General features: G+C 46.4%; 6 protein-coding genes across 6 annotated transcripts; 3 read left to right on the forward strand and 3 right to left on the reverse strand.

Annotated features, from left to right (window-relative positions):
• Positions 1 to 119: 119 nt before the first annotated feature.
• Positions 120 to 1142, forward strand: ATNIH1004_010689 (uncharacterized protein; the record flags this gene model as incomplete). The annotated part of the gene is made up of 1 exon (XM_033575257.1): positions 120 to 1142. The coding sequence occupies one exon, from the start codon at positions 120 to 122 to the stop codon at positions 1140 to 1142; it is 1023 nt and encodes a 340-aa protein (XP_033421112.1).
• An 808-nt stretch (positions 1143 to 1950) lies between these two features.
• DTR1 (Dityrosine transporter 1) lies at positions 1951 to 3846 on the reverse strand (the record flags this gene model as incomplete). The annotated part of the gene is made up of 6 exons (XM_033575258.1): positions 1951 to 1981; positions 2338 to 2391; positions 2522 to 3032; positions 3087 to 3222; positions 3275 to 3469; positions 3532 to 3846. The coding sequence occupies 6 exons, from the start codon at positions 3844 to 3846 to the stop codon at positions 1951 to 1953; spliced, it is 1242 nt and encodes a 413-aa protein (XP_033421113.1).
• Positions 3847 to 4284: 438 nt separating this feature from the next.
• ATNIH1004_010691 (MFS transporter) lies at positions 4285 to 6101 on the forward strand (the record flags this gene model as incomplete). Its single annotated transcript, XM_033575259.1, has 5 exons — positions 4285 to 4440; positions 4493 to 4659; positions 4712 to 4788; positions 4859 to 5266; positions 5347 to 6101. The coding sequence occupies 5 exons, from the start codon at positions 4285 to 4287 to the stop codon at positions 6099 to 6101; spliced, it is 1563 nt and encodes a 520-aa protein (XP_033421114.1).
• Positions 6102 to 6859: 758 nt separating this feature from the next.
• On the reverse strand, positions 6860 to 8478 carry ATNIH1004_010692 (uncharacterized protein; the record flags this gene model as incomplete). Its single annotated transcript, XM_033575260.1, has 4 exons — positions 6860 to 7113; positions 7403 to 7775; positions 7826 to 8059; positions 8161 to 8478. The coding sequence occupies 4 exons, from the start codon at positions 8476 to 8478 to the stop codon at positions 6860 to 6862; spliced, it is 1179 nt and encodes a 392-aa protein (XP_033421115.1).
• A 654-nt stretch (positions 8479 to 9132) lies between these two features.
• Positions 9133 to 10768, forward strand: ATNIH1004_010693 (isocyanide synthase family protein; the record flags this gene model as incomplete). Its single annotated transcript, XM_033575261.1, has 2 exons — positions 9133 to 9877; positions 9930 to 10768. 2 exons carry the CDS (start codon positions 9133 to 9135, stop codon positions 10766 to 10768), a joined length of 1584 nt encoding a protein of 527 aa, XP_033421116.1.
• Positions 10769 to 15363: 4595 nt separating this feature from the next.
• ATNIH1004_010694 (type III polyketide synthase) lies at positions 15364 to 16986 on the reverse strand (the record flags this gene model as incomplete). Its single annotated transcript, XM_033575262.1, has 4 exons — positions 15364 to 16672; positions 16744 to 16821; positions 16881 to 16924; positions 16984 to 16986. 4 exons carry the CDS (start codon positions 16984 to 16986, stop codon positions 15364 to 15366), a joined length of 1434 nt encoding a protein of 477 aa, XP_033421117.1.
• Positions 16987 to 23789: the final 6803 nt, after the last annotated feature.

Genomic DNA, 23789 nt, shown 5'->3' on the forward strand with positions numbered 1-23789 from the left:
CACACACTTACTAGGGATCCTCTTAACTCAGTCGAAGAGAATGGTTTTATTTTAGGAAAATACGAGAGCTGTTGCCTGTCTGACTTTCTTCTTGACAACGAACCTCCTCCCAGAGCATCATGGCACGCTCCTCTAAAAAGAAAGCTCCCGCACATCGCTATCCCGACCTAGTCAAAGAGGCCTCGGAAGCCCAAATACTCCAGGTGCTGAGCATCCCAAAGACCTGGGTAGAAGCAGATATGAAATGTCGGCCGCTACGGATATCTCCCAGAAAACGTACCAGACTGAAGGTGACATCTGGCTTCTTCGACTTCTTACCATTTGAGATCTTGGATATGATCCTGCTTGGGCTTGACTACTGCTCTCTTTCCACGCTGTGCGTAGTGAACACGAAAGCCGAGTCTTACATTAAACATACACTGTTTTACAAAAATGTAGTAGAGCATTGCTACAAGGCTCTTCAGAAAATGAAAGAGTGGGACCTGCTCCGTGTATATAGCGCGAAGACTATCTACAGGACACTATCCAATGGACAATGCTCGGTTCCAGGATGCGGGAGACTGGGTTCTTTGCTTTTCTTACCAGGCTGCTACCGCTCATGTGCCCTTTGCCTTGGCTCTACACCTCATTTATCATTAATCGCGCTGGAGACTGCTGCAGAAAGATACGGGCTGAGCGAAGCAGATATCGCCGACAATGTACTTTGTGTTCGGCCCCCCGGATGGCCTGAAAGTGAAACTTTTGTGGTGGAAGCCGATGCCATCAGCTTAGCTACTCACTTACGTGGTAGTCGGCCACCCATATTCTGTCGATCAGTGGGATGGTCAGATATGATAGTTAATCATATGACTGTTTGTCACTTCCCATTTGCTGATCCAGATACCGGAAAGCTGGAATTTGGGAGGAAATGTCGTGTGTGCTGTCTAAAGTACACAGAGGTGTGCAAGACGGGGTCGAAAGATGCTGACGATCGTCCCATTACTGAGTTGGAGATCTCAAAACATGAGATGAAGAAGTTCAAAAAAAGTGCTCTAGCTGTCTATGGAACTAAGCAGCTCTTAGGGCATATCTACAATGGTGAATGTCCACATGCTCAGGAGTTCTGGTCACGCGAGATCAAAAAGACCAAAAACCGTACGTAAAAAACGATTCCTGATCCTTTACTCGAAAAGCAACTTGGGATGATATTATCGACTGTTTTTACTGTCCTCTCGTCCTTCAAACCGGCTCATAATCACCACCTGTTGAGATAGACTGGCACTTGAGCAATTATGGGCGGATCGATCTGAAGTCCAGTAAGCAATTCACCCCAAGGCGCAAAGTGGTTGCCATTGGTAGCTTGCCATAGACGCTCCGTTCCCACATTAATAGGGTCATCAGTAGAATGCGCAGCAACAAGTATTGAAGTTATTTCAGCGTGGTTCGACATCGGAGCCGCAAAAATACTCGTCGTGGTACGACTAATGATTAAGCACTCGAACCACGCTCAGCTGGAACCCGCGCGAAGGGAAGTAAGTGTACACAAATCGCCGCCATCTCCAACCAGATCACGGAGCCGCCGATACTACCGAGCCGCCGCTTCTGTATTTGCATATAAAATAGCACTTTCGACGATCTTATTAACTCAACACCAGAGCATCAGGAGAGGATATACCGTACACATTACTGTATTACCATATAGATTATTCATATATTTTACTCTCAGCTCTTTAACCAGGCTAGATCTCTAAATTACCGAGATTACAGTGGTATTTCTTGGCTTTTTAGTACAACTGTAATTGATCTTTGGAAAATGTAGGGAAACAAGTAATTACGCCTTTAAGACGTATAAACATACAGTAATAAACTTTAGTTATAGTATATGCCTGTATGGTTGAATACGTTAACTATAATGTTCTTTATTATTTGACAAGACTCCCTAACCAGAATCCAATAAAATCTGACAGTAATTTAGAGGTCCTGGCGAGGCCTACTACCAAGTCTTTAGGGAGTGAAGAGCAACAGTACTTAGAGAGGATCTAATATATATATGATAATAATATCATTGGCAGTACATAATTTCTAGGGCCACATCATTGTACATATTATCCTATCGAAATTATTGCCTACTTCCCTGCATCCTCTCGATTCTTTTCCTTCTCCATTCTGGCGCCTTAACCCGCAAAAGAACAATTGCCGCCCCAACCAAAACAAAATTCAATATCGATAAACCCGAGAAACACCAACCCCATCCCATTCTCACAACAAGCGGGTGGATAATGGCAGCAGTAATTGCCGCCGCAGGACTTCGAAGCATATTCCCCAACGCAAATGCCTGAGCGGCCTGCTGGCGCATACATTCCGTCAGGAATGCGTTGCTTGTAACGAAGATCCAGGACATGCCGAATCCAACTATAATTTAGTCGCGGCTTGTCAGTCCAGTGTTGCGAAGTTTTCAAGGCAGTATATAAAAGGAATCAAGGACCTACCAAGAAATGTGGACACCAGCACTGCTGCTGGATGGATCGACCTCTCCACGAACCATCCGAACATTACCAGGCCACCAACACATGGAAAGATACCCCAGATCTGGTCGCGGAGTCTAGCCTCTGGATCGACATTATCCTGTCCTAGAATCTTGACCATGCGAGCCCGTCGCCAGTCAGACCATCTACCCCCGGCGATGGAGCCAACTACCATTGCGACACTAACAGCTACGTAGCCGCCTCCGACCTGCGTGGAATTCCAGTGGTATATGTCCTCAAGAGCCGTAGGAAGCTGGACAGCGATTCCAAAATAGGACGAATAGAGAACGGCTGTGTTAACAGACACAATCGCAATAGGGAGATATGTGAATAGTCGCCAATAACCTTTTAAAGTAGGTCTTGCTGGCGGAGAACCGCGTTCGAATTCAGGGATGAGGGGAGAAAAGGGACTAGGCGGCCACAGTATCCAGCCTTTTGTACTGTATAACTGTCCGTTGCCTACTCGGGCACGGAGAGTCTCTGGCAGGAAGAGCAGCATGACGAGCCATAGGGCAGCTGCCAATATTGCTAAGGCTGTGTCAAGGCCTGGGGAACTCGAAGCCAGAGGCGTGGAACACTTACCCAAGAGCGCAAATACCCATCTCCAGCTCACGTTTCCAGCTAATGCACCTCCCAAGATCGGGCCTAAGATTGGACCGCACTGGGGACCAAGCATGAAATAAGACATTGCTCTCGCCCTTCGCTTGGGTTCCGTGATCTGGTTCAATCATCAGTATATATCCGTATTTTGTTATAGAGAAGATACACACGTCAGATACTGTGCCTGCGCCCATGGACACCACTGCTGATGACCCAAATGCCTGGAGGATTCGAAGAAACACCAGAGCACCGAAGTTCGCCGGCAGGGCAGCTAGCAAGACATTGGCGACAATATATACTACCAGGGAGATTATATATAACGGTCGTCTTCCCTTCCAGTCCGCATAGCTTGACCAGTAGAGAGGCTGGATAAGGAACATTAGTACTTGCACACTGTGCAATAATATATAGACCCGACGGCACTCACCCCGAAGCCGAACACGGCCATGAACACTGATACGGTAGTATTAATTGCTGCAGTGCTAACATGGAACTCGCGTTCGAGGACAGGTAAGGCCGGAAGGTATATATTTCCTGCCAATGGGCCCAAAAAACCGGCCACAGTGACCACTGCGAGGATGAAGATTTTCTTAGGCCGAGAGAAGACCGAGTACGGAGGTGCTGGTGCGACAGTTGCGAATAATTCTTTCTCGGAGATATCGATTTGAGCTGACGGCTCTTCCTTCGGCGTCAACATCCCCAAGTTATTCCTTGGACTTGGTGGAGCAGCACTACTCGCCATGTCGATGGCCTACGACAATTGCAAGCCCTGAAGAGCAACTAATTTCAGTTCAAATTTGTAGATATAGATAAATAAAGAAAATAATCTAAAGTTTTTAAGTCTCTAAACAGATTTGAGATTAGTAATAATAAGAGCAGTTACAGTAACTAGTTAACGGATACGACATTCTCCACTAAACACAGCGCTGCAGGGAAGGATTAAAACCTGCTCAATCATGCGCATGCTATATTCTGAGTATAGACCCATGCAGAAAATACTCTTATTGAGTTTTCTCTCGTCCTCCCTCAGTCACAGATTCCTTGGCTATGGCATTGTAACGCATTGCCCTTGAAATATTGACTACCTCGTTCTTCCCAGTCCTTGCGCTCCAGCTCTGACGCAACATAAATATTTCTCCATATGAACCCAGTCTGAGTTATGTCCTCCACATACGGCACCATGAATAGTAACGGCGTCAAGAATGACATCCGAGCTCGTGAACAAAGCTCCGATAGTAACGAGGAGAATACTAATGAGACAACCGTCCATAATCGACAGGTTGCTTCCCTTAGGTCCAAAAAGGCCTTATGGGCATATTTAATTCTCTGCTTCTCCGTGAGTTGTTTGAACACGCTCTCTACCAGCTATTTACTGACGGGAACCAAAGACGGGCCCGACCAGTTCGATGGCCTTTAACTATGTCTCTGCTGCCATTCAGTCCGCTGCAAATAGTGTCGGCCATCAGCCAGGATCAGACAAGCCTTGTGCTCGCCGGGGCAATATCAAGTGTATGGTGAAGTTCGGGGCCAGTGAAATTGACTATGTTAGCTATGTGTAAGAGACCGTTTCTCTTATTCAATGGCCAGCGAACTGAAGTCCAAACCAGGCTATACCTACGTTCCATTGGTCGCGCAATGGAGGGAGTTGTCACGATCATGACGGGAGGAGTGGCGGATTATTCAGGTAAGAGCGCCGACCACGAGCCCTAACATCTATTCTTGAATATGTCCACTAACCATACCACGGGAGACAGGATATCGCAAAACAATGATGTTATCCTCTATCATACTATTCGGTGCTCTGGCGCTACCATTCGCCGGTCTAACTAAAGCCAACTACAGCCACTTAAATGCACTCGCAACCCTATATTGCTTGCTTACCACAGTCCAAGGAGTCTACACCGTTATTGAGGCGTCATATATCCCGATCTTCATGCGCTCTGTCGGCGGACTGCACTCCGCGTCGCCTGCAGCCGATCCAGATACAAAACGAACCTGGAAGAAGGGATTCACAGTTAGCGTTCTCGCGCTGGTCGCTAGCAACGTGGGCGCCATCGTTGCCCTCTTAATCGGTGTTATTCTTGTGTATGGCATAGGGTCATATGTGCAAGTGGGCTACTTCAGCTATCTCCTTGCCATTACCATCGCTGGTTGCATTACAAGTACGCCCCTGCACACAGCACTCAACCCTCCCTTTTGTTCGAGAAGGTTTCTTTCTTTTTTTCCTAATGAGAGCAAACAGTCACATTCGCCTGCATCGGTCAATTCCTCCTCCCCTCAATCCCAGGCCAATCACGACCAAAGGACCAAAACCTCCTCTTGCTCGTCATTAAAGGCTGGATCCGCTTGATATCCTCCGCCCGTCGCTACCCCGAAGCCTTCAAATTCTGCATCGGCTGGATCCTCTGGAACACGGGGTATAGCAACTTCCTGGGCCTAATCCAATCCCTCTTCCTCGAGGTGACAGGAATTGCTCGAGGCTCAGGCATTTACCAAGTGTGGTCCTTCACGAACGTAACTTTCGCCTGCATGGGCAGCCTCAGCTTCCTATTTATCTACCCGCATGTCCGGACCACAATCAAATCCTGGGCGTACATTTTCTTGGCCGTTAACTTCCTCTGTATTCTTTGGGGATGTATCGGGATCAGTAATACGGTAACAATTGGATACAAACATGCAGCGGAGTTCTGGGTCGAGCAGGTACTTTTTATGAGTACAAGCAGTGCACTACGGAGTTATAACCGGGCGGTGTTTGCTTCGCTGATTCCGTGTGGTTCGGAGGCGCAGTTCTTTGGGTTAGAGATTACGTTGGATTTGGCAACGGGTTGGATTAATCCGCTAGTGCAGGGGGTGATTCAGGATCGGACGCATAATTTGAGGTTTCCCATGATTCCGAATTTGTTACTTATTTTTGTGGCAGGCTGTTTCTATATTTGGGTGGATATTCCAAAGGGGATTGAGGATGCGAAGGTTCCATTGGAGAGGATTGAGGGTTGAGATTCTCATAGATTGGTTGGATGGCCTATTACCAAAAATTTTGTAGGGTTTTAATCCTACTTAAACCTTATTGTATAACTGTATGAATGAAAGACAGTATTCTACTCTAAAATTACTTAGTAAATGGTGCCAATGCCTCAGACATCGATTCACATTGCTTGATATTGGAAATGATAGCGTATAATATTGCGTTAAATGCTTGGATTTACACTCTCTAATATGCTCACGAATTTTGTGTCTGTGTTAAACTGTAGCTTAATTCTTTCTTGCTTTTTCTTTTCCCTTTTCATTTTTTTTTTTTTTTTCCAAGACCCATAAAGAACAAATATCTCCGAGTTCCTCCGAACCCAGGATTAGATCCCCATCACAAAAAAGTAAAGGAATGCCAGTCTGGCAATTAGGGGAAATAATCTTCGCAAAAGCTCTCTAGATGTGGCGATTCAGACGGGAAGATCTACTGTTCAGCCCTTTTGCTTGGCTTAGCGTGTAGTTGGATGGCAATCGTCAACGGAGTTTAGTTTGAAAAATTGGTTTGGATGGCTTGGCAACAGATATATACGTTTACTTACTATTACGCAATTTTGAGTCAATTTTTTCACTTCAAGCTATCTCATTTATTATACTCTTTCGGCGAACATTAATCGGACGGCTCGCGGATAAAATGGCCCAGCCTTTATACACCTTAGGTTAGTTCGAGTTTAAGCTATTCTTAAGAGGAAAGGTTCGGGCTAGATAAAATAGTTCTCTAGTTGGCACCATCATGAGGGAATACTCACCGGCGTCTTCCGATCCGGCCACTCAGGATCCAATGTCCAAGAGAATCTCTTTGTAAGGATAACGAGCGCCACTCTCACCTCCAGGAGAGCGAACTTCTCTCCCAAGCACGCCCGACTCCCGCCATGGAAGGAAACGAATTCCGCGCGGGCTCTTCTTTGCCTGTTCCTTTGCAAAATCTCTAAATTAGTGCTACCCCACCGTTCCGGCTGGAATTCGTCCGCTGTTGGACCCCAGACTTGAGTGTCGCGGTTAGTTGAGTAGCAGTTGTATCCGATGTAAGTACCTTCCGGGATGTAGATTTCATTTCCAAGTATTACGTCTTGAGATGTTCTGCGATTGATAAGTTGCGATATGGGGGGCAGCAAGCGGAGGCTTTCGTAAATGACACAGGTAAGGTAGGGTAGGTTGTTGATAGTATTATAGGATAGTTCTGCGATGCTGCATGTATCGATTTCGTTTCTCAAACAGTTTTGTATATCCTCGTTTGGTTAGGCTGCTATTTTTGTAGAGTGGCGAGCACTTACTGGATGCTTGGCTAGCAAATACAGCGTCGATATTAACAGGAGCTGGGGGGTTCTCCTGCCCAGCAACAAATATTACGTTCAGATTATCCTGAAACTGCTTTTGCGTGATAATACCACATTCTTTGGCTGCTATCAACCGTGCTCCAAGATTTCGTGATTTTGGTGAGTCCAGCGTGTCCGGCTGTCCCTGGCGAATGCAAATTTCCAACTCAGCTGAAAATTGCTTCACCATGTTCCTAGCCCGCATACGGCACGGGATAATCGCACTGAGCCTGTCCAGAATTGGAAAGTTCATGAAAATCGGCTTGAATACTTCCCTCTTCACGGCTAGTTGTAGTTGATGGAGGTATGGTTCATCGGTATTTGTGGCTTTCTATAACTCCAGGTCAGTGGCCGATATCTAATTGGAAGTTGAATACAGACTTTCGGATCCGCTTGCAAGATGACATGCAATACATTGGCGATAGTGAACTGTTGTACGAGGTCCTGGACCGGTACTCCACCGTTTCCAGTTGCATATTGCAATGCCTGAATTGAAGAGCACAGCTTTTGCGCATTAGCTACTATCAGCTTTGTGTCGAAGGTGCCTTGAAGACCGGGTTTAATGATCTCGATAAAGCCGCCAATCCTTGTCTCGAGACGAGATAATGTTGTCACCTATAGCTGGTTCTCAGAAATTCGACCAATTGCAGCTACCCAATCAAAGAAAGTATAGGACATGAGAGAAAGAAATCCATACCTAAATACTCCGCAAGTACACTATGGGGAATCTTTATCTGATTTCCACTTTTCTGATAAATCTCCTCATTCTTGAATATTTCCGCTAGGTAACTGGATCGCTGTACAAGCAAATTCCACTGCCCTGCAAAGAAGATCTTTACCGCCCCATGAGTTCGTAGAGGTTTCTGGATATACTGTTTGTAGATTTGCTCTTGATCGATGTCCCAGAAAAGTGAAAGTAAGGTCACCCAAAATGGGATGGCAGGGATATTTCGAGGGTGGCGAGGAGGGAGCACAGCCCAGAGAATGGCTAATACGCCGATGAAGGGGATTGCCAGAAGGCCTTTGCCAAACATTATGGGGAGCCCGTACCAGATCATCGTTGTACATCGATCTGCAGATAAACCCAAAGAAATACACGTCGGCAACCACGAACTGAGATATTTAACATGTCAAATATCGTAGTGGGGAGTTCTGTTGTCCGAACTAGCTATTAAAGGTATTTCCGCTTGTATGTCTCGGTAAAGGGCGTAAAAAAGAGAAGCTGCGGTGTCCGAGTACATGTTGTGCCTTTAAGCATTGTAAATTCCAAGCCAACTGTCTGGAACCGACGCAACACGGACACGGACTAGTTAGTAGTTCCTTGTGTTGTCACATACTAAAGCGTGCTGAGACCCCTCAGTAAGTAAACAGACTAACAATGGTATGGGCCCATCCCTACTCTCTAGACCCTCTAAGAATCCGTTGTGCGACCCACGATAGCCTAAACCGGAGCTGAGAAAAAAGCAATCCGTGCTTCTTTCTAATAACCTATTGTGTTGCGTAATAATCTGAGCAATCGTGCTCAAATACACACGGGAGATTATCGTATTGAGAGAATCCGAGACTTAAATAATATCTAGTTTACTGTCCATGGAGTCTTACTAGCATAACAGCATTATGCCCGTTGGTCTTTTGCAAGTTTTAGATCTTTTTCCCTTTGGATAGTGAAGCACACTACAGGTTTCATCATGGAGGGATTCACTCTTGTGAGCTGCACAGGTAGCAAACCATCAATCTATGACCGAGCCCTGGCAGTTTATGTACGATATGCCAACGGCGACTTGGTCCGTTGCATAGGGCAACATTCTCAATGGGTCCAATTACACTGGATAAAGATTCGATCTGCAGTCGCGGTTGGAGACTCAAAGCTTCCCCACGGTTGCAGAGTTTACTGGTTGGAAAGTAATGCCGACCTGGGATTTCAGGAAGTCAACATTTATGAAAGGAGCAATGTGAATCAGAACAGCATTGCTGGGTTGATCCTGGAACCCAGTACTGCAGGATACTCCATCGGCAACCTACCCTTGGACCAATTCTTCGCCGAGCTTATTCTGAAACGCTTGAATATGGATATGGTCATCCCGCTCACAATCCCTGAGACTTCGGTTGATTCAACAGTTGAACAGCTTGTAAATCTGTTCGACAAGCAGCTCCGTTACCACGTGCAGGATGATCAATGGGAATTGCAAGGCAGAACGTACTTTGCGTTAAAGGTACGATTCTTCGTTTCCCGTAGACTCAAACTTCAGTTATGTCTTCCGGCCTTCCCGTGCAAATCCTCCAACCATGATAAGGTGATGGGCGTTCTCCCGGACCGAGGAGAAGAAATTGCTCTGCGTCGATTACATCTCTTCGTTCAACAGGTTGAACGTATATATTCACCCGGCGCTTTGATTTCGATTATTAGTGATGGACATGTCTTCAGCGACTGCAGTACGTTAGTGCCTGCCACCGCAACGGACAATCAAAGCTAACTGGTTGATAGTTGGCGTTGACGATAGAATAGTGGACAAATATGGGGCATATCTAAAAGAGCTTAATAAAGCCATTGCTTCATGCACTGGAGACGGGCAGCATGATCGTGTCCAGTTTCAGTCCCTCATCGACCTATTGAATCTGGATCACTCCGTCCTCGCTTCCACGGCGAACAAAGACGAATTACTCAATCTTCCACAGCTCCATCACGACCTGCCAACCACGCTCGATGAAATCGCTGAGACATGCCGCCGTATCTTAATAGCAGGCTGCCAGCCCTCAAGAGAGAACCTACGAACTCAGATTGACTCCCAAAACAGCCCAACGTTGGCCCTATATCGCGGATTCTCGCGATTCATGCTCGAAGACCTAGATCAGCATCCACTTACCCAATCACTATCGCGCTCTCGACGCAAGAAGCTAGCCGCTAAAGTGTCGTTCGAGATGATATTGCGAAATCAGGCCTATTCCAACTTCATTGAATTGATGTTTCCGGATTATCTGCGACTGTCTATTCATGCACATAATAATTTAGGACCTAAGTTTGGTATCAGGCTATTTGATTCCAAGACCGTGCGCGCAGTTAGCACACTGGATTCTGTATTTGGTAAGGATGGAGGCGAGAGCGAGAGCGATGATGATAGAGTTTCTACTTCTCACTTATTGCATATCCCCACACCGTGGCATAATTGCGTGGCTCAGGTTGTGGGGGATTCGAGGGTATATATTGTGAAATATGGCATTGTGAAGGAGGCATTGACCATAGACAGGTATTATGGTGACGTCGTCAGTGGCAATCTGATAGAAGGGGAAGGGGCATTTGTGTCACTAAGAAAGCGAGAGGGGTAGCAATATAGGCGGTTTTCGATAGTAGCAGTAGTAGTAATACAGTGAACTGTTCTGCAAGTCCCGCCCGGTTGCCCGATACGGGTGGCACCGCTTTTGTGAGGGCAGCAGGTGAACGATCCCTAAGGGCTCCAGGGCACTCACGGATTGCTCACTGAGCACGCACCCACCGCTCCGGCTGCTCCCGGAGGTTCTCAGGTTAGTTTGATCCTCGGCTAGAATGCTTAGTCAGTTGCAAATATAACTAGTTAGTTATAAAAGTTAACTAACTACTGTCGGATATACGGCTAGTCCCGAAGAGGAATAGAGTGCGATTGGTAAAAAGGTCTTGTTTGAATGAATTGAGCTGGTTGGGCTCTTCTTGGATACTCTTGATTGATCATTTTTTGTGTGCTCCGCGGGGGTTTTACCCCAATCTAGTCACATGATTCTGGTCCACCAACGCCCATATTATTTGACACTACTTAACCTGCGCAGGTCCTGACCTAAACTCTTGAAGGTCAGCAATTAGCTCTGCGATATACGTGGTCCTACCTTTCCTCCTGTGTACATTCCTATTCGTACCGTAGCGCGCCATTCAGCTCGTTACCGACCCCACGCATAACACATAGGTAGAAGGAAATTAATATTGCACAAAATTAGCAAATTTCATGAGCAAGTGTACAGAATAAAGAAAATGGAAATATCCGAGACTTCTACAGTATCCTATTCACCAGTCAGTTCAGGAGAATACTATACCAATCATGATCTACACTCAAAGCTGCTATGGTTGACTCCCAATAGGTATGCTATATTCCTGCGATGATGATTATGAAACTTCTCCTTCTCAATCCACTAACCAAATCGATTGGTAAAACCAGTCTCTGTTAAATGGGTAGATCACAGTAATATTAACCAAGGTTGAAACACATAACTTTACTAAAGTCCCTATCCCATAGGCAGTTCAAGTTTTTCGAGTATTTGTGACTCGGCTGGAAAACCTTGGAAGAGAGTCATCATCCTTTGTCAGCTTTGTGGTCTCTCCAAGGTTAACGAGTTCCAGTAAATTCCCATAAGACTTGTCTTGTTGGCCACGCTCAATGAACACTTCTTCCAGCAGCGAAAAGTTAGTTGGAAATAGAAAAGGAAGAAAACATAGTGAGTTGGTCAGCACCAAAGTCTTCGAGGTGTGGAAGCTGGATCTTGGGCTGTGGTCCGAAGTTAGTTGCTGAAACATCGACGTATACTTCCTTAATATTTTGGCCCAGTCTGTGAAAATAGCCCAATTCGATAACTGGCCTAAATATGGTGATTTTCTTCAGTGACTGGGACTGTCCCAAGATAACCAGGCCATTATACCTATACCCCGATAAGTTAAACGATGACAGTCGGGGGAGCTCTGAGAGATCTACAAGAACAGAACTTCGGCTAAGACAGATTTTGGAGTCTTGGCAAATTTGGGATCACCCAAGGATTTATGGTTTGCAGACATATGGTAAGGCTTCCAAGATTTGGAACGAGCAAGTGGGCTATCTAGAGGATAAGCCATGTAAGTAAATATCCCGAAGATATGGGTGTATAGCGAGTTGTGAAATATCATTGCCTTTGTTTGCATTGTACGGGTCGCCTTCAATTCTTAGGGAAGTAAGAGTTAATGCAGGATTCGACAACTATTTATAGAAGAGCTGAGAGTAGTGTCACTATACAAGGACCACTTCAAATTGGGGATTCTACCCAGTAAATCAAACAAAATGGGAGTCCCTGTGTGTGGGCAGTATAATATGCGTATGCTTCGTACGTACGATATCGATGTCCTTAAGATTTAAAATATTCTCTTTGCTTCCAACCGTCTGCGATTCAAAGTTTCGGGAAGAACTGGCCGGAAAGCGATCTCTGTATGCAGTCTTAGAATGTGAACTCGCAGCTAGTTTGTGATATTGTAGAGCGTCCATTGATCCTTATAGAGTAACTAAACTATCAGTATGGCATGACCTTGTCTGAAGAGGAGCTTCCCACATTATCAAACACTGCTTGTAATAGCTCTGCAGGAAGGTACATGAACATTAATCACACAAGGAGCTGGGAAGACCTCTAGTTGTGGGCTCCAAGAAAGATTCGGAGGGCCACAATGGAACCAATCATCACCGCATCAGACACGTTAAACACTGATTCAACCCGCGGGCGACTTACTTGCTCATCCAGAGCACCTGAGGCGTCAGACGCAATAACATTGCAACTGATTCCCAATCCTAGTCGCCGCCGACATAAACCGCAGCTGTCGTGTAACGCCTGTCGACGGCGAAAGTAGGTACGCCCTTTAAGTTCTCCTGACATACGCCGACCACCACCGGTGTGCTCAAGTCATCTCTAGCGGTTCCATCCAGTACGCATGGCCGCCTTTTCTAGCTCAAACACCTGGTCATGTCCATGATGCCGAGTTCGGGAACTGGAGCGAGCCTGGCTCCCGAAGGAGGCGATATGCCATCAGGGCCCAGGTAGGCCATCACCGCAGAGGGATTGGTGATGGAGAACCCAATCGATGGACGCTCCGAATGCGGGAGCATGCGCGTAAGTGACTCGGAGTTCCACTATGTTGGCGGAGATCACTGGGTGGCTATTCTGGACGGCATCGCCGATCTTAAGGACCGTCTGGACCGGGAGGAGCAGCTTCGACTGGCAGGGAGTCCTAATCGCATGAAGGATGAGGCTGACTATGAACCCGGCGATGCAAGCCACAAGCCTCGACTTGGCCGCAAGGCCGCCACTGGGGGCGCGTTTATACTGTATGGGTGTCGCCGCGTCACGTCCCATGAGGAGATCCACTCCGCACTGCCCCCAGAATACGCAATTGATCGCTATATTTCACGCTGCCTCATTACCTCGACCTGGTCCCATCTTGTATGGGACTTTCCTTCTACAGCCACCTCGGATGATTTCTCACTGCCGGACTAGCTGCGGCTCATGGACCAAGTTTTCTACTCCAGGCAAGTTAAAAGACTATGGAATTGTACAAAACTTTGGGGCTGCTATTTGTTATAATCATACCGCAAACGGTAAGCTTTGTCGTACAATAGCTAAGCATCTTAGGGAAAAAGAAAAAATTGAATGGGATCTAACATATTGGCGAATTTTTTGTATTGGCCATGTTAACTTATGGTTGGGATTCTGGTTAGACACCGGGCTCACTCTCCAAGAACACTATCGGGCTCGCCTGCAGAAGGCTTGGTCGGCCGGGGGTCATCTGCCGTCTCTGTGTCGGCAGCAGTGACTGCCACCGGGCCTGGTGCGCCAGTTGCAGATGGCAACGGTGCAAGCCGTGGCGCTGTATGGCGCGGAGCTGTGGTGGCAGGGTCAGAAGAACCAGGTGGACCAGATCCAGCAGACGGTGAACCGACAGGCACAAGCGGTGACGGGTATGCTCCGCACCACACCCGTCGGCGTGTAGCTGATCTATAATTGCCTGCGCATTGCTTCACAAGGCGCGGCAACTGGGATACACCACTCGGCTGCTCGGACTGGCCGAAGGCCAGCTGGCGCAGCGCATATTCCCGGTCAGTCTACGAGATGGAGACCAGGATGCGCAACCAGGGGAACAGCCCGAGGACGATCTTGTATGGGCCGAACCGCACGCACCCGGGCCGTGGTCGCTTGGGCAGCATTTGGCCCGACCGCGAGGCCAGATCCTGCCGATCGACCCCTACGGTGGATTTGAAGAAAGCGTGACGACATTGGACGCCCGCTTTCCGGACGAAGTCACTATCCTGCCGGTCGAAGAGGCGCTCCGTGCGGCGAAGACAATGAGATCGGGGCTCATGCTCTGGACCGGCGGCTCTCGGCTGGAGAATGGGCACCCCGATGCGGGGATTGCGTGGCAGAACTCTCGAGGCGAGTAGCAGACCGTAGAGATTCCTCTCGGCCAGGGAAAGATGCATGAAGAATACCCTGAGGGACGGCAGTTGGAGAGACCATAGCAACGGCGGCGGTGCTACGCTTACTGGAGGACACAACGGTGGGCTGCCGCGCGAGAGACAAGTCGCAAGCTGGAACGGGCACGAAGAGATGATGAATGCGGACTAGACATCTTGGAGGAACGAGCAGGAGGTGGTTAAAGGGGGAGGGTGGCTCGCTTGGCGAGTGACACCATACTGTACCGAAACCAAGGAGGGCCAGCCAAGGTGGTCCGAAAGCCCTAAGCGAGCTAAAGGCATAGAACGTCATCAGATATACATATGAAAGAGCAAAGAGCTATAGCCTACTACCCGTCGTCTTTCATAGCCGAAGATGCTCGGTTAGGACTTTAAACTTGATAAAATTTAGAAATATATATATATATATGTGTCTGTGGGTGCTCGGTTGAACTGCTAAATAATCGCCGAACCGATCATTTTCAAATATGTTGAATATTTAGGCGAAAAACACCTAATCTTCCGAATAGAGGTAACTTATATAGAAACAATTTCATATATAAGTTCCATCAACTAAATAATGCGCATATTTTGCACTATTTTATAAGTGCCCAGTTGTTCGTTAATCAGTTGAATAAGCTGCTTTGAATATGTTGAATATTCGACGCGGCAACGCATAATCTCTCCGATATGTGGTAAATTATATTGACACCACTATCCAATCACTGACTGGTCAATTCCAATGCCGACTACTTCAAACACCATCCCTTCAACTGTGATTCCTGGAGCAAAAGAAAATGCAAGACCTCTTGACAGCGGTCTTTCAATTTTGGCCTCGGCAATCATTTGCTCCAGTACAAATGGCAAAGATGCACTCAGCATGTTACCAAACTTTCTTAACACTTCCCAGCTCTTTGCCGCATACTGACTGTCTAGCCCCAGCGACCGAACCGATTCCTCAATGATTTTCGGACCACCTGGGTGAATAGCCCACAGGTGTACATCTGCTTGTGACAATTTCTGATGGGCCAACACCCTATTAATCACAGGAGCTAAACCAGTATATATATATGAAGGTAAATTAGGTGATAGCTCGCAGGTGATGCCGTTGTGATTGATGCCGAGGGTAATCCCGTCACTGGTCTCATCCACTAAATTGTGGAAGTTCTGGCGAATAATTATTTCTCCTGGCATTAGATGAATTTGCTGTTCCCTATGCCCTTCACAGGTGGGAGAGGGAGAGCCCACAACCATTGCAGCACTGCCATCCGCGAAGAGGCTTGAAATTATAACATCATTGATGTCATCATTGTATACGGCATTCACGCTTGATAACTCCACACAGCACACTAATGCCTTGGAGTCTGGGTGAGCTCGTACAAAGTCAGCTGCTAGTCGTAGTCCATTCATGGCTGCCGCACATCCCATGAAATTGACCACGGCACGTGATACTGAAGGAGAAAGACCCAGGCCCTTAACAATGGCAACGTCCACACCGGGTGCCACAAACCCAGTGCTGGTCACCAGGACCAACATTCCAATATCTGTAACAGGGTTTACAACTCGACTGGCGGTTAGGGCGCGCGAAGAAACTTTGATAGCTAGTGGCGCTGCATGCCTAACGAAAAGATCCATACGTTTGCGGATAGACATGGCTCTGTCAAAATCGGAGTGCAAAGGATCCACCGCCATATGGCGGGTATCGATACATGTCTTGGCATATAGTCGGGGAATGCGATCCCGCTGCTCTGGATTAGAATCAAATAGCGCAGCGACCACATGTGCTACATCTGACTGTGTCCTTTTACCCTCTGGAACCTCAGTTGCGATGCTTTCAATCACAATAAGAGGTTCTTTTCCGAGCCGTTGACGCAGTGGTGAAGCAAATCCAATACTCTGTACATCTGCCTGAGCTTGCGGGGCATCCTTTCCCAATAGTTCATTCACATTGCTCGGCGCTCCTCCATGGAATTTGGATACCTCATCCTTTGGACACCGTAATGCACAGGAGCTAGTTTTCATGCTAGACAGCAATGAGTCAATGATATAAGTACAGGAAGACTTTTGCACTGAGATTGGTTTTAGCAAGCTTACCTGGGTGAGCTGGCCATAGATATGTCTGAAGCGTAGGCACAGTAGCAGTTAATTCCGATAGGGTCTGGTACGAAGCTGCTTTGATATATAGTCAGCATAGCATTAATTATGTGACTTATATGTTGCACGTAACATACCCTATAATGAGAACAGAATCAAAAAAATCAACTGACACAATCAGCTGCACAGCAGTTTCAAAGTTTAAACAACGGGTATGGCTACATGAGTTATTTTTCTTACCATTGTAGAGTAGTCGAGATAAACGGAATAGCTGGGCTGGTGATAATACATGGACCTTGCATATACCCACATGGGTGAAATTTCCTAATTAAGCATATCGCTGAGTATTCTCAACAAAATATGGACCTCACTAGTGCTCTCTACTGTCAAAGCTTAGGTCGAATCCTGCCTGAGGAACTAAGACTGCTTTATTCACTGTTGATCCCATAAAATTTCCCATAGTTCCTGTACGATAAAATTCTTTTTTTCTTCCTTCCTTCTCTGCGTTTAATGTTTCGTTGGATCGCCACCTTAGATACAATTCATACATTTTACCGAGGTGTACAGGGTCATCAAATTACTAACTTAATAATCACCACAGTAATGAAGCTATAAGCCACGTATAGTAAATACTATAGAGATCACTAGAAGTAATAGAATTTAGACCATAGATGACATGCGTCTATGACGATTCTATTTTGTCCTGTTTGTGCACGTTAAATAGATATATTGGAGGTCCTACACGCTTAATATCCTGTGATGTAGTGAATGAACTGCGACTAGCAGCTGACTTTGTACAAGCTCACCCAGACTCCAATACATTATTGTGCTGCATGAGCTATCAAGCGTGAATGCCGTATACAACGATGACATCGATGATGCTATAATTTCGAGCCTCTTCGCGGATGGCAGTGCTGCAATTGCTGTGGGCTCAATAACTTCAAAACAGTGATTCTACTATTAGAAAACACAGGTCTAGCATAAGGATCTCTGCTGTTACCCATTCACTTCGGTTTCTTTAACTCAGACTTAGTAGATTAGCTAGTTAATTACAATGGCGGAGCATCTGCCTTTATCGATAGCTACTTCCGGTAGCGAGCCGGCACATCGGCAGAGGCGAAACTGAAGGTCTAGGATAAAAAAGCTTCCTAAATGAAAGCATGGGCTCGGCAAACAGGCTCCTCCTTTACTGCAGAAAAAACAGAACTAGTCCACCTGATCTGGAGTAAGAAAATACATGGCGCATGACCGATTATCATAAATAGCAAGGTTATTAAACCAGCCGATACTGCGAAACTCCTGGGAGCTATTTTTGATATGAAGATGCGATGGAAAGACCATGCACAACAGGTAGTTAAACAAGCAACTAAGGTTAGTATAATACTGGGAGAACTAAGATATCTCCGGCTGGAACAGATCAACAACTCTACCAAGCATGCGTGAAACCAACAGCAGACTACACATCCACAGTCTAGCACAACCCACTTACGGACAAAATGTACCTGCGACTTCTAGGTACAGTCCAAAGGACCGCTCTTATCCGGGTGCTCTTAGCCTTCAGGACAACCTCAACAGCAGCGCTGGAGGTGGAATCTTATATACTTCCTACCCACTTGCGATTAAAGCGACATGCACAGATCGTGGTTGCCCGCCTTAGTACGCTGCCCGAAAACCACCCAGTCCATGGTGTGGTAGCACGAGCTAGTATACGAAGTGGAAATAGGAATCCTAACCCCCGGTTCCTGTTAGCAGAAACCATGCGGACGATGGACCTAGGCCAACTACAGGCCCCGGAGACCTTTAACCCGAGACCGCTAGCACCATGGCGAATTCCGGCCTTTATCGAAATCGTATCGAACCCGACCGAGAGAAAGCCAAGGCCAAGGCCTCAGCTAGGCAAATGACGGCAGGTATTACTGTTTTTTCAGACTCTTCAGGACAACATAACCAACTAGGAGCGGCCGCAATAGCCATAGACTAGAGTCTCAAGATCATGGTATCGCGACAGATTTGCATCGGCTCAATTAAGTACTGGTTAGTGTATGCCGCCGAACGCATGGCACTATATTATGCAATCGGCCTGGTTTTTCAACTGGTTCAAAAGAACCAACATACCTCAGGCTCCAATCGGGAGCTGGCAACAATCGTCAGTGATAACATGTCTATAGCAAACGCGTGGAAGAAGTCTGGCCAGTGAATCATACAGGCTATCCATCAGTCTGCTAGAGAGCTAAAAGCATGTGGAATCAGGCTTTGATAGTTGCCCGTTCAGCCAGTCCATCGTGGAATCGGTTGCTCTTTACACAATAGCTGATAGAAATGGCTTATAAAATCGCAGCCTACATCACCCATACTATTATCAAATAAGATCAGAACATTCACTTCAGTTGACATGATCCAACAAAGAGAGGCCATTTGCGTGAAAAAGATCATGTTGGGTGCCGTCCTTGAAGACCATTGCTGGCATCTTATTATTAGTTGCAACATGCACAGTCTTCAATTCGACTCACTTTATAATGTATCCAGATATTAAGTCAATGGAGCTGGCCAGATAATGTAGATCTGCGGATCATAAGAGCTACAGGCAACTGAGCCGGTTTTAGGAGCAATTAATCCAGCATCATTAATGCTCTTATATCCAAGCGGGCACGGCTACTATCCACATTTAACCTAGAAGGTAGAAAGAGCAGCCCTGGTTAGGCTTAGACGTTATATTATATGGCTCCCGCCATATATAGATAACAGGTTCCAGGACATGCTGTTCTTCAGTGCTTTTCCTGCGAGAAAATGCTGTCTATTTCCTGTCCAGGCTCTGTGACAGCTGCTTTGATAGAAGGTAAGTTGCCCTAAGATAAAACAGCTCAAGGCAGTTTGCTGTCTATGGTTCGTAAATCTGCAGAAGCAAACACAAAATACACCTTAAAAAATAGTGTCCGAGTTTCGTGATCCTGAGAGCCGGCCTCCATTTCACAAGAGCAGCAAGTCTCCCAGAACCGGTATTATCTTACTTTGGTAATCCAACTCCATGTGATATCATCCCGGAAGGGGGGGCAAATGGGCTTACTGGTCATTTCCTCCGGTGATGGCCATCACCAGGGGCGCAATACTCTCAATATTTCAAGCCCATTGTTATTACGCTCCGCTCTACGGCTACGGCCCAAGGACCGCAACCATCAGCGTAATAGCGGTGCTGGGCCCAGAGTCGTGACATATCTTGAGCATAAAGGCCGGAGGACCCGCTGAAATAGCAAGATAGTGCCACCAAATGTTCTATCGATTCCCCACCAATGTGTCCATGATGGCTCTCCCACCACTGGCCAGCCCCGTTTTGGCTACGGTCTTGCTGTCTATTGGACTTGTTCGTCTCATCTTTTCTAGTCGGAGCTTTGGGTATAGTTCACTATATCGAATTCTCGATGTGGCGATCTCAGCTGTAGGGGTAATTTTACTTACGACTCTAATGGCTCTGCTCTGGTGCCACCCGATTAAGCCTGGTTGGTTTTCCTTCATGCTAGCAGCATCTTCTGTGGGATGAGGCTAATCTGGACACGACAGTATTAGTAGGACAGGAAGCTGTGGCGGGTATACTAAGCTCCTTCCCGCCAGCCCTGGAGGTATGATTCCCTTCCTGTGTTGGGCAACAGACTGTCGGTGACAAAAGGTCTGCAGTATCTTCGAGTGCATCATCTATGGTATAGCGCACGATCTGCACTATGGCGGACCTACCTTGTAGCCGCTTTCTCAGTGTCCGGGACAATTGTGACTACACTTCTCAGCGCTCTGGTGTTGAATCGTTTACATAACATTGTTTTGTTTATTTTTTTAACAGATTACTTCGCCATTGCTGCCGGCTATTATAACATTAGCCGCCTCGCTGCTGCAGACCATCCATCACAGTTACGCCTCACACGTGCAGCTTATCGAATGCTGGCCATCGCTATTATACTAACAGTGGTCGCAGTCGTTGGAACTACATGTAATGTTTGGCTTATAAGCCTTCAGGTAATGATGTATCCGCTGCAGACCTCTCCTTAGTTATTCTAATATGGGCTATAGATCCAATTGCTCATTACAACCATTTGGACTCTTCGCCATCTAATCCGTGCCACCACTCCTAGTAACAGCGTAGGAATGTCTCCAACCGCTCTGTCGACTCGCCAATCTTACTATTATCAACCGCGTCAAGACTTATATCACGAAGGTCTACTCGAGGTTGTTTAACGTCTATGGCAAGAGTATTTCACAGCCATATATAAGCATGTAGATATATTAGAAGTTCAGCTTCTTTGTATCGTGCTAACCTATATTTTCTATCTATCAAAAGGCAAATGAAGGTGTTGTGAAATTCAGGGGAAGTGATGCGAAGAGAGCTTTTCTACCAGCTACAGACCAACTAGTTAGCCTAACTAGGAAGTAGATATCATTCAGTAGAAACTCCAGGAATCGCAGTATCTCAACCAACTGAGCCTACTAAGCCTATATTCTCATTAAGGTGTCCGCACCGCTAAGTCGGGCGGATCATAGTGTTTCCATATCACCCTGTGAGTGAGCTCACGATAAACTGTGCCCATAGCGAATGGTTTTGCGGTCTTCCGCGTGCTGACGAGGATGGTGTAGAGCGCTGAGAGACTTAAGATGATTCCAAATCTGGAAACTCTGTCGGTGGAATTTATTCTATAGGAGAACTCCGGGTTGGATCTAACTCACTTGCCGAATCGTCTGGGGTAATGGGCCCGGGACTTTCTTTAGGTTTGCTCAAACGAGGCCTTTTGAAAATACGGTCTTCGGTCAGCGCTTCGTCATCACTTCCATCACTTAGTAGATGGTAATTAATCCTCTGAGATCGCTGAGAGCGTCTAGGAGCGTCTGGAATACTATGCCCAATCACATGATGACCGTTTTCACCACTCGCCCGCTTTTCGTCAACACACCGACTTTTTGCATACATTTCAAATGGTTACAACATCATCAATATGCACTCAATTAAAAAAGCGCTTGCAGATATAAAATCATTGAAACCGGGAGGAAAAATAAATTATACAAAATAGCTGAAAAACATGGGGTTAACCTATCAACGCTGTCAAGACACCACCGCGGTATAGAGAGCCATCTACAAGAGCATCATGAGAATCAGTCTTTTCTTAACAACCAACAGCCAAAGAGCTTAACAAATAATAAATATTCCTACTGAACGTGGCCTTCCACCATCTCATTCAATGCTACAAAATTTTGCCAAGGAAATTACTGGAATCAAGCCTGGAAATTCATGGCCATACCACTTTATAAAGAGACATAGTAATAAGCTTGTTGCTCACTATACTACCTGTATTGATTCCTCGCTTGGTTCTCTCTATTCAATGTCAATTCCCCTGACCTACCGTTGGTTCACAACACGAACAGACCACAAGAGCCAAGACCCTGTATAGTATGTCGCCTAGCAGAAAGCTTAGTTAAATCAGTCTTTGTTTGGGGTTCGTCGCCTGGGACTAGCCCATCCTGGGAAGGCATTGACGGCTCCGATTCTACATCCTTCCAGCTCTCAAATATTTCAATGATACACTCCCGGACTTTTGTCAGATTATATGGGATACTAGTTAGGAGGTCCGAATTGATCGTATTCAGAAGGATCTTCTCCTTACACCTCTTCTTCTGGAGGCATGGCTTATATAGCCACGTCACTATATACTTCACATGATGTCCCAATATGGACTAGCTTTATTCTGACAACTTTCTGGAAAGCCTCCCGGAAGTATAGCAAAAGAGTTTCCTGCTTGGCATAATCCCGACCCATCTGTCTGTTTAACGCTGGCTGTCCGTGTGAATTGGCAATATAGGAATCCCACAGGTGTCGATAAAGCCCCACGAGCCGCACTGCCTGGGCAGCAAAAGGGGGTTCTCATCGTCCAGCCGCTGGAGTTCTGGAACCAAGGGTTTGAATGGTTCCTTAGCTAATATCTTTCTCTCATCGTTGTTCGGCCGCTCTACCACCTATGGATATTGTAGTCAGCCATGTTCTGCACCACTGAGCGGACAAGATACCTGGTCCAGTGCTGCTTCGGCTCTGACGCCCTGGAACTTGGCTCGACTTACCCAGGATGGGTGGGACCAGAGCGACTGCAGGAAGAATCCCAATTTTGCTTTGCAGACCACCTTGGTGCGCGGTAGAGTATTCTATGATTTGGACACTTGGCTTGAATTTTTGATCTATGACAATACGTGGATGATGGTACAATAAATTAAGATTCAGAGTCGTTGGCGGCTGATGTATTTATAGCTTTGGGAAGCCAGTGTGGTTGTGAAATTAATATACTATTTTAAATCCACAATGGGACATTCTGAGTTTGATTTCTGCATAATGGTTACTGTCCTGCAATGAGAAGCCACTGTGGGATATGGTTATCTAGTCATGAACATGCTAAAATTGGGGCCGCTGGTATGCCCGGTGAACAATAACCAATTTTACCCTCCACAGCATCCTATATTGGTCAAGTCTCTGATCACCATTTTATGGACTGTTTACTCGCTCTCTCGCACTCATAGCGATTCTACCGAGCCTGCGGCCGCATTGCAGAAATAATCTCAAACATTGAAGCAAACTACCGGACATTTAACACCGTCCGCGACAACTACTAAGGATTTTAGCAATTGTACAGAGTTATGGGGCTGGGCTAGACACCAGTGAAGACAATGTACACCTGTTCAATCACAACAGCATTCCATGATGGCCATTCCTCGAAATATGGATGCTAGTGTCAGATAGCCTCGCTATTTAAAGTAGAAGGATATGAACCAACATATGACTAACTGCACTCTTAGGAGTACTTATGCTTCGTTATGAAAAGGAATAGTAAATAATATCTTTCGCATGGCTTGAAACTGTAGTTTTGTCCTTTTGGGCAACTAAAGTGTCCCTTCTCCATCGGCTCTCCAAAGGGAGGAGTGCAACGCGTAGGGATTACGAGCCGATGTCTTCATTTGAACGTCCAGATGACAGGCGCTTTTCAGAGCCAGGAAATTCTTGGGTGTGGTCTATTTGCAACTAGACA

Source organism: Aspergillus tanneri (assembly GCF_003426965.1).
Source record: "Aspergillus tanneri strain NIH1004 chromosome Unknown AapTan_8_pilon_pilon_pilon, whole genome shotgun sequence".
Lineage (NCBI taxonomy): Eukaryota > Fungi > Ascomycota > Eurotiomycetes > Eurotiales > Aspergillaceae > Aspergillus > Aspergillus tanneri.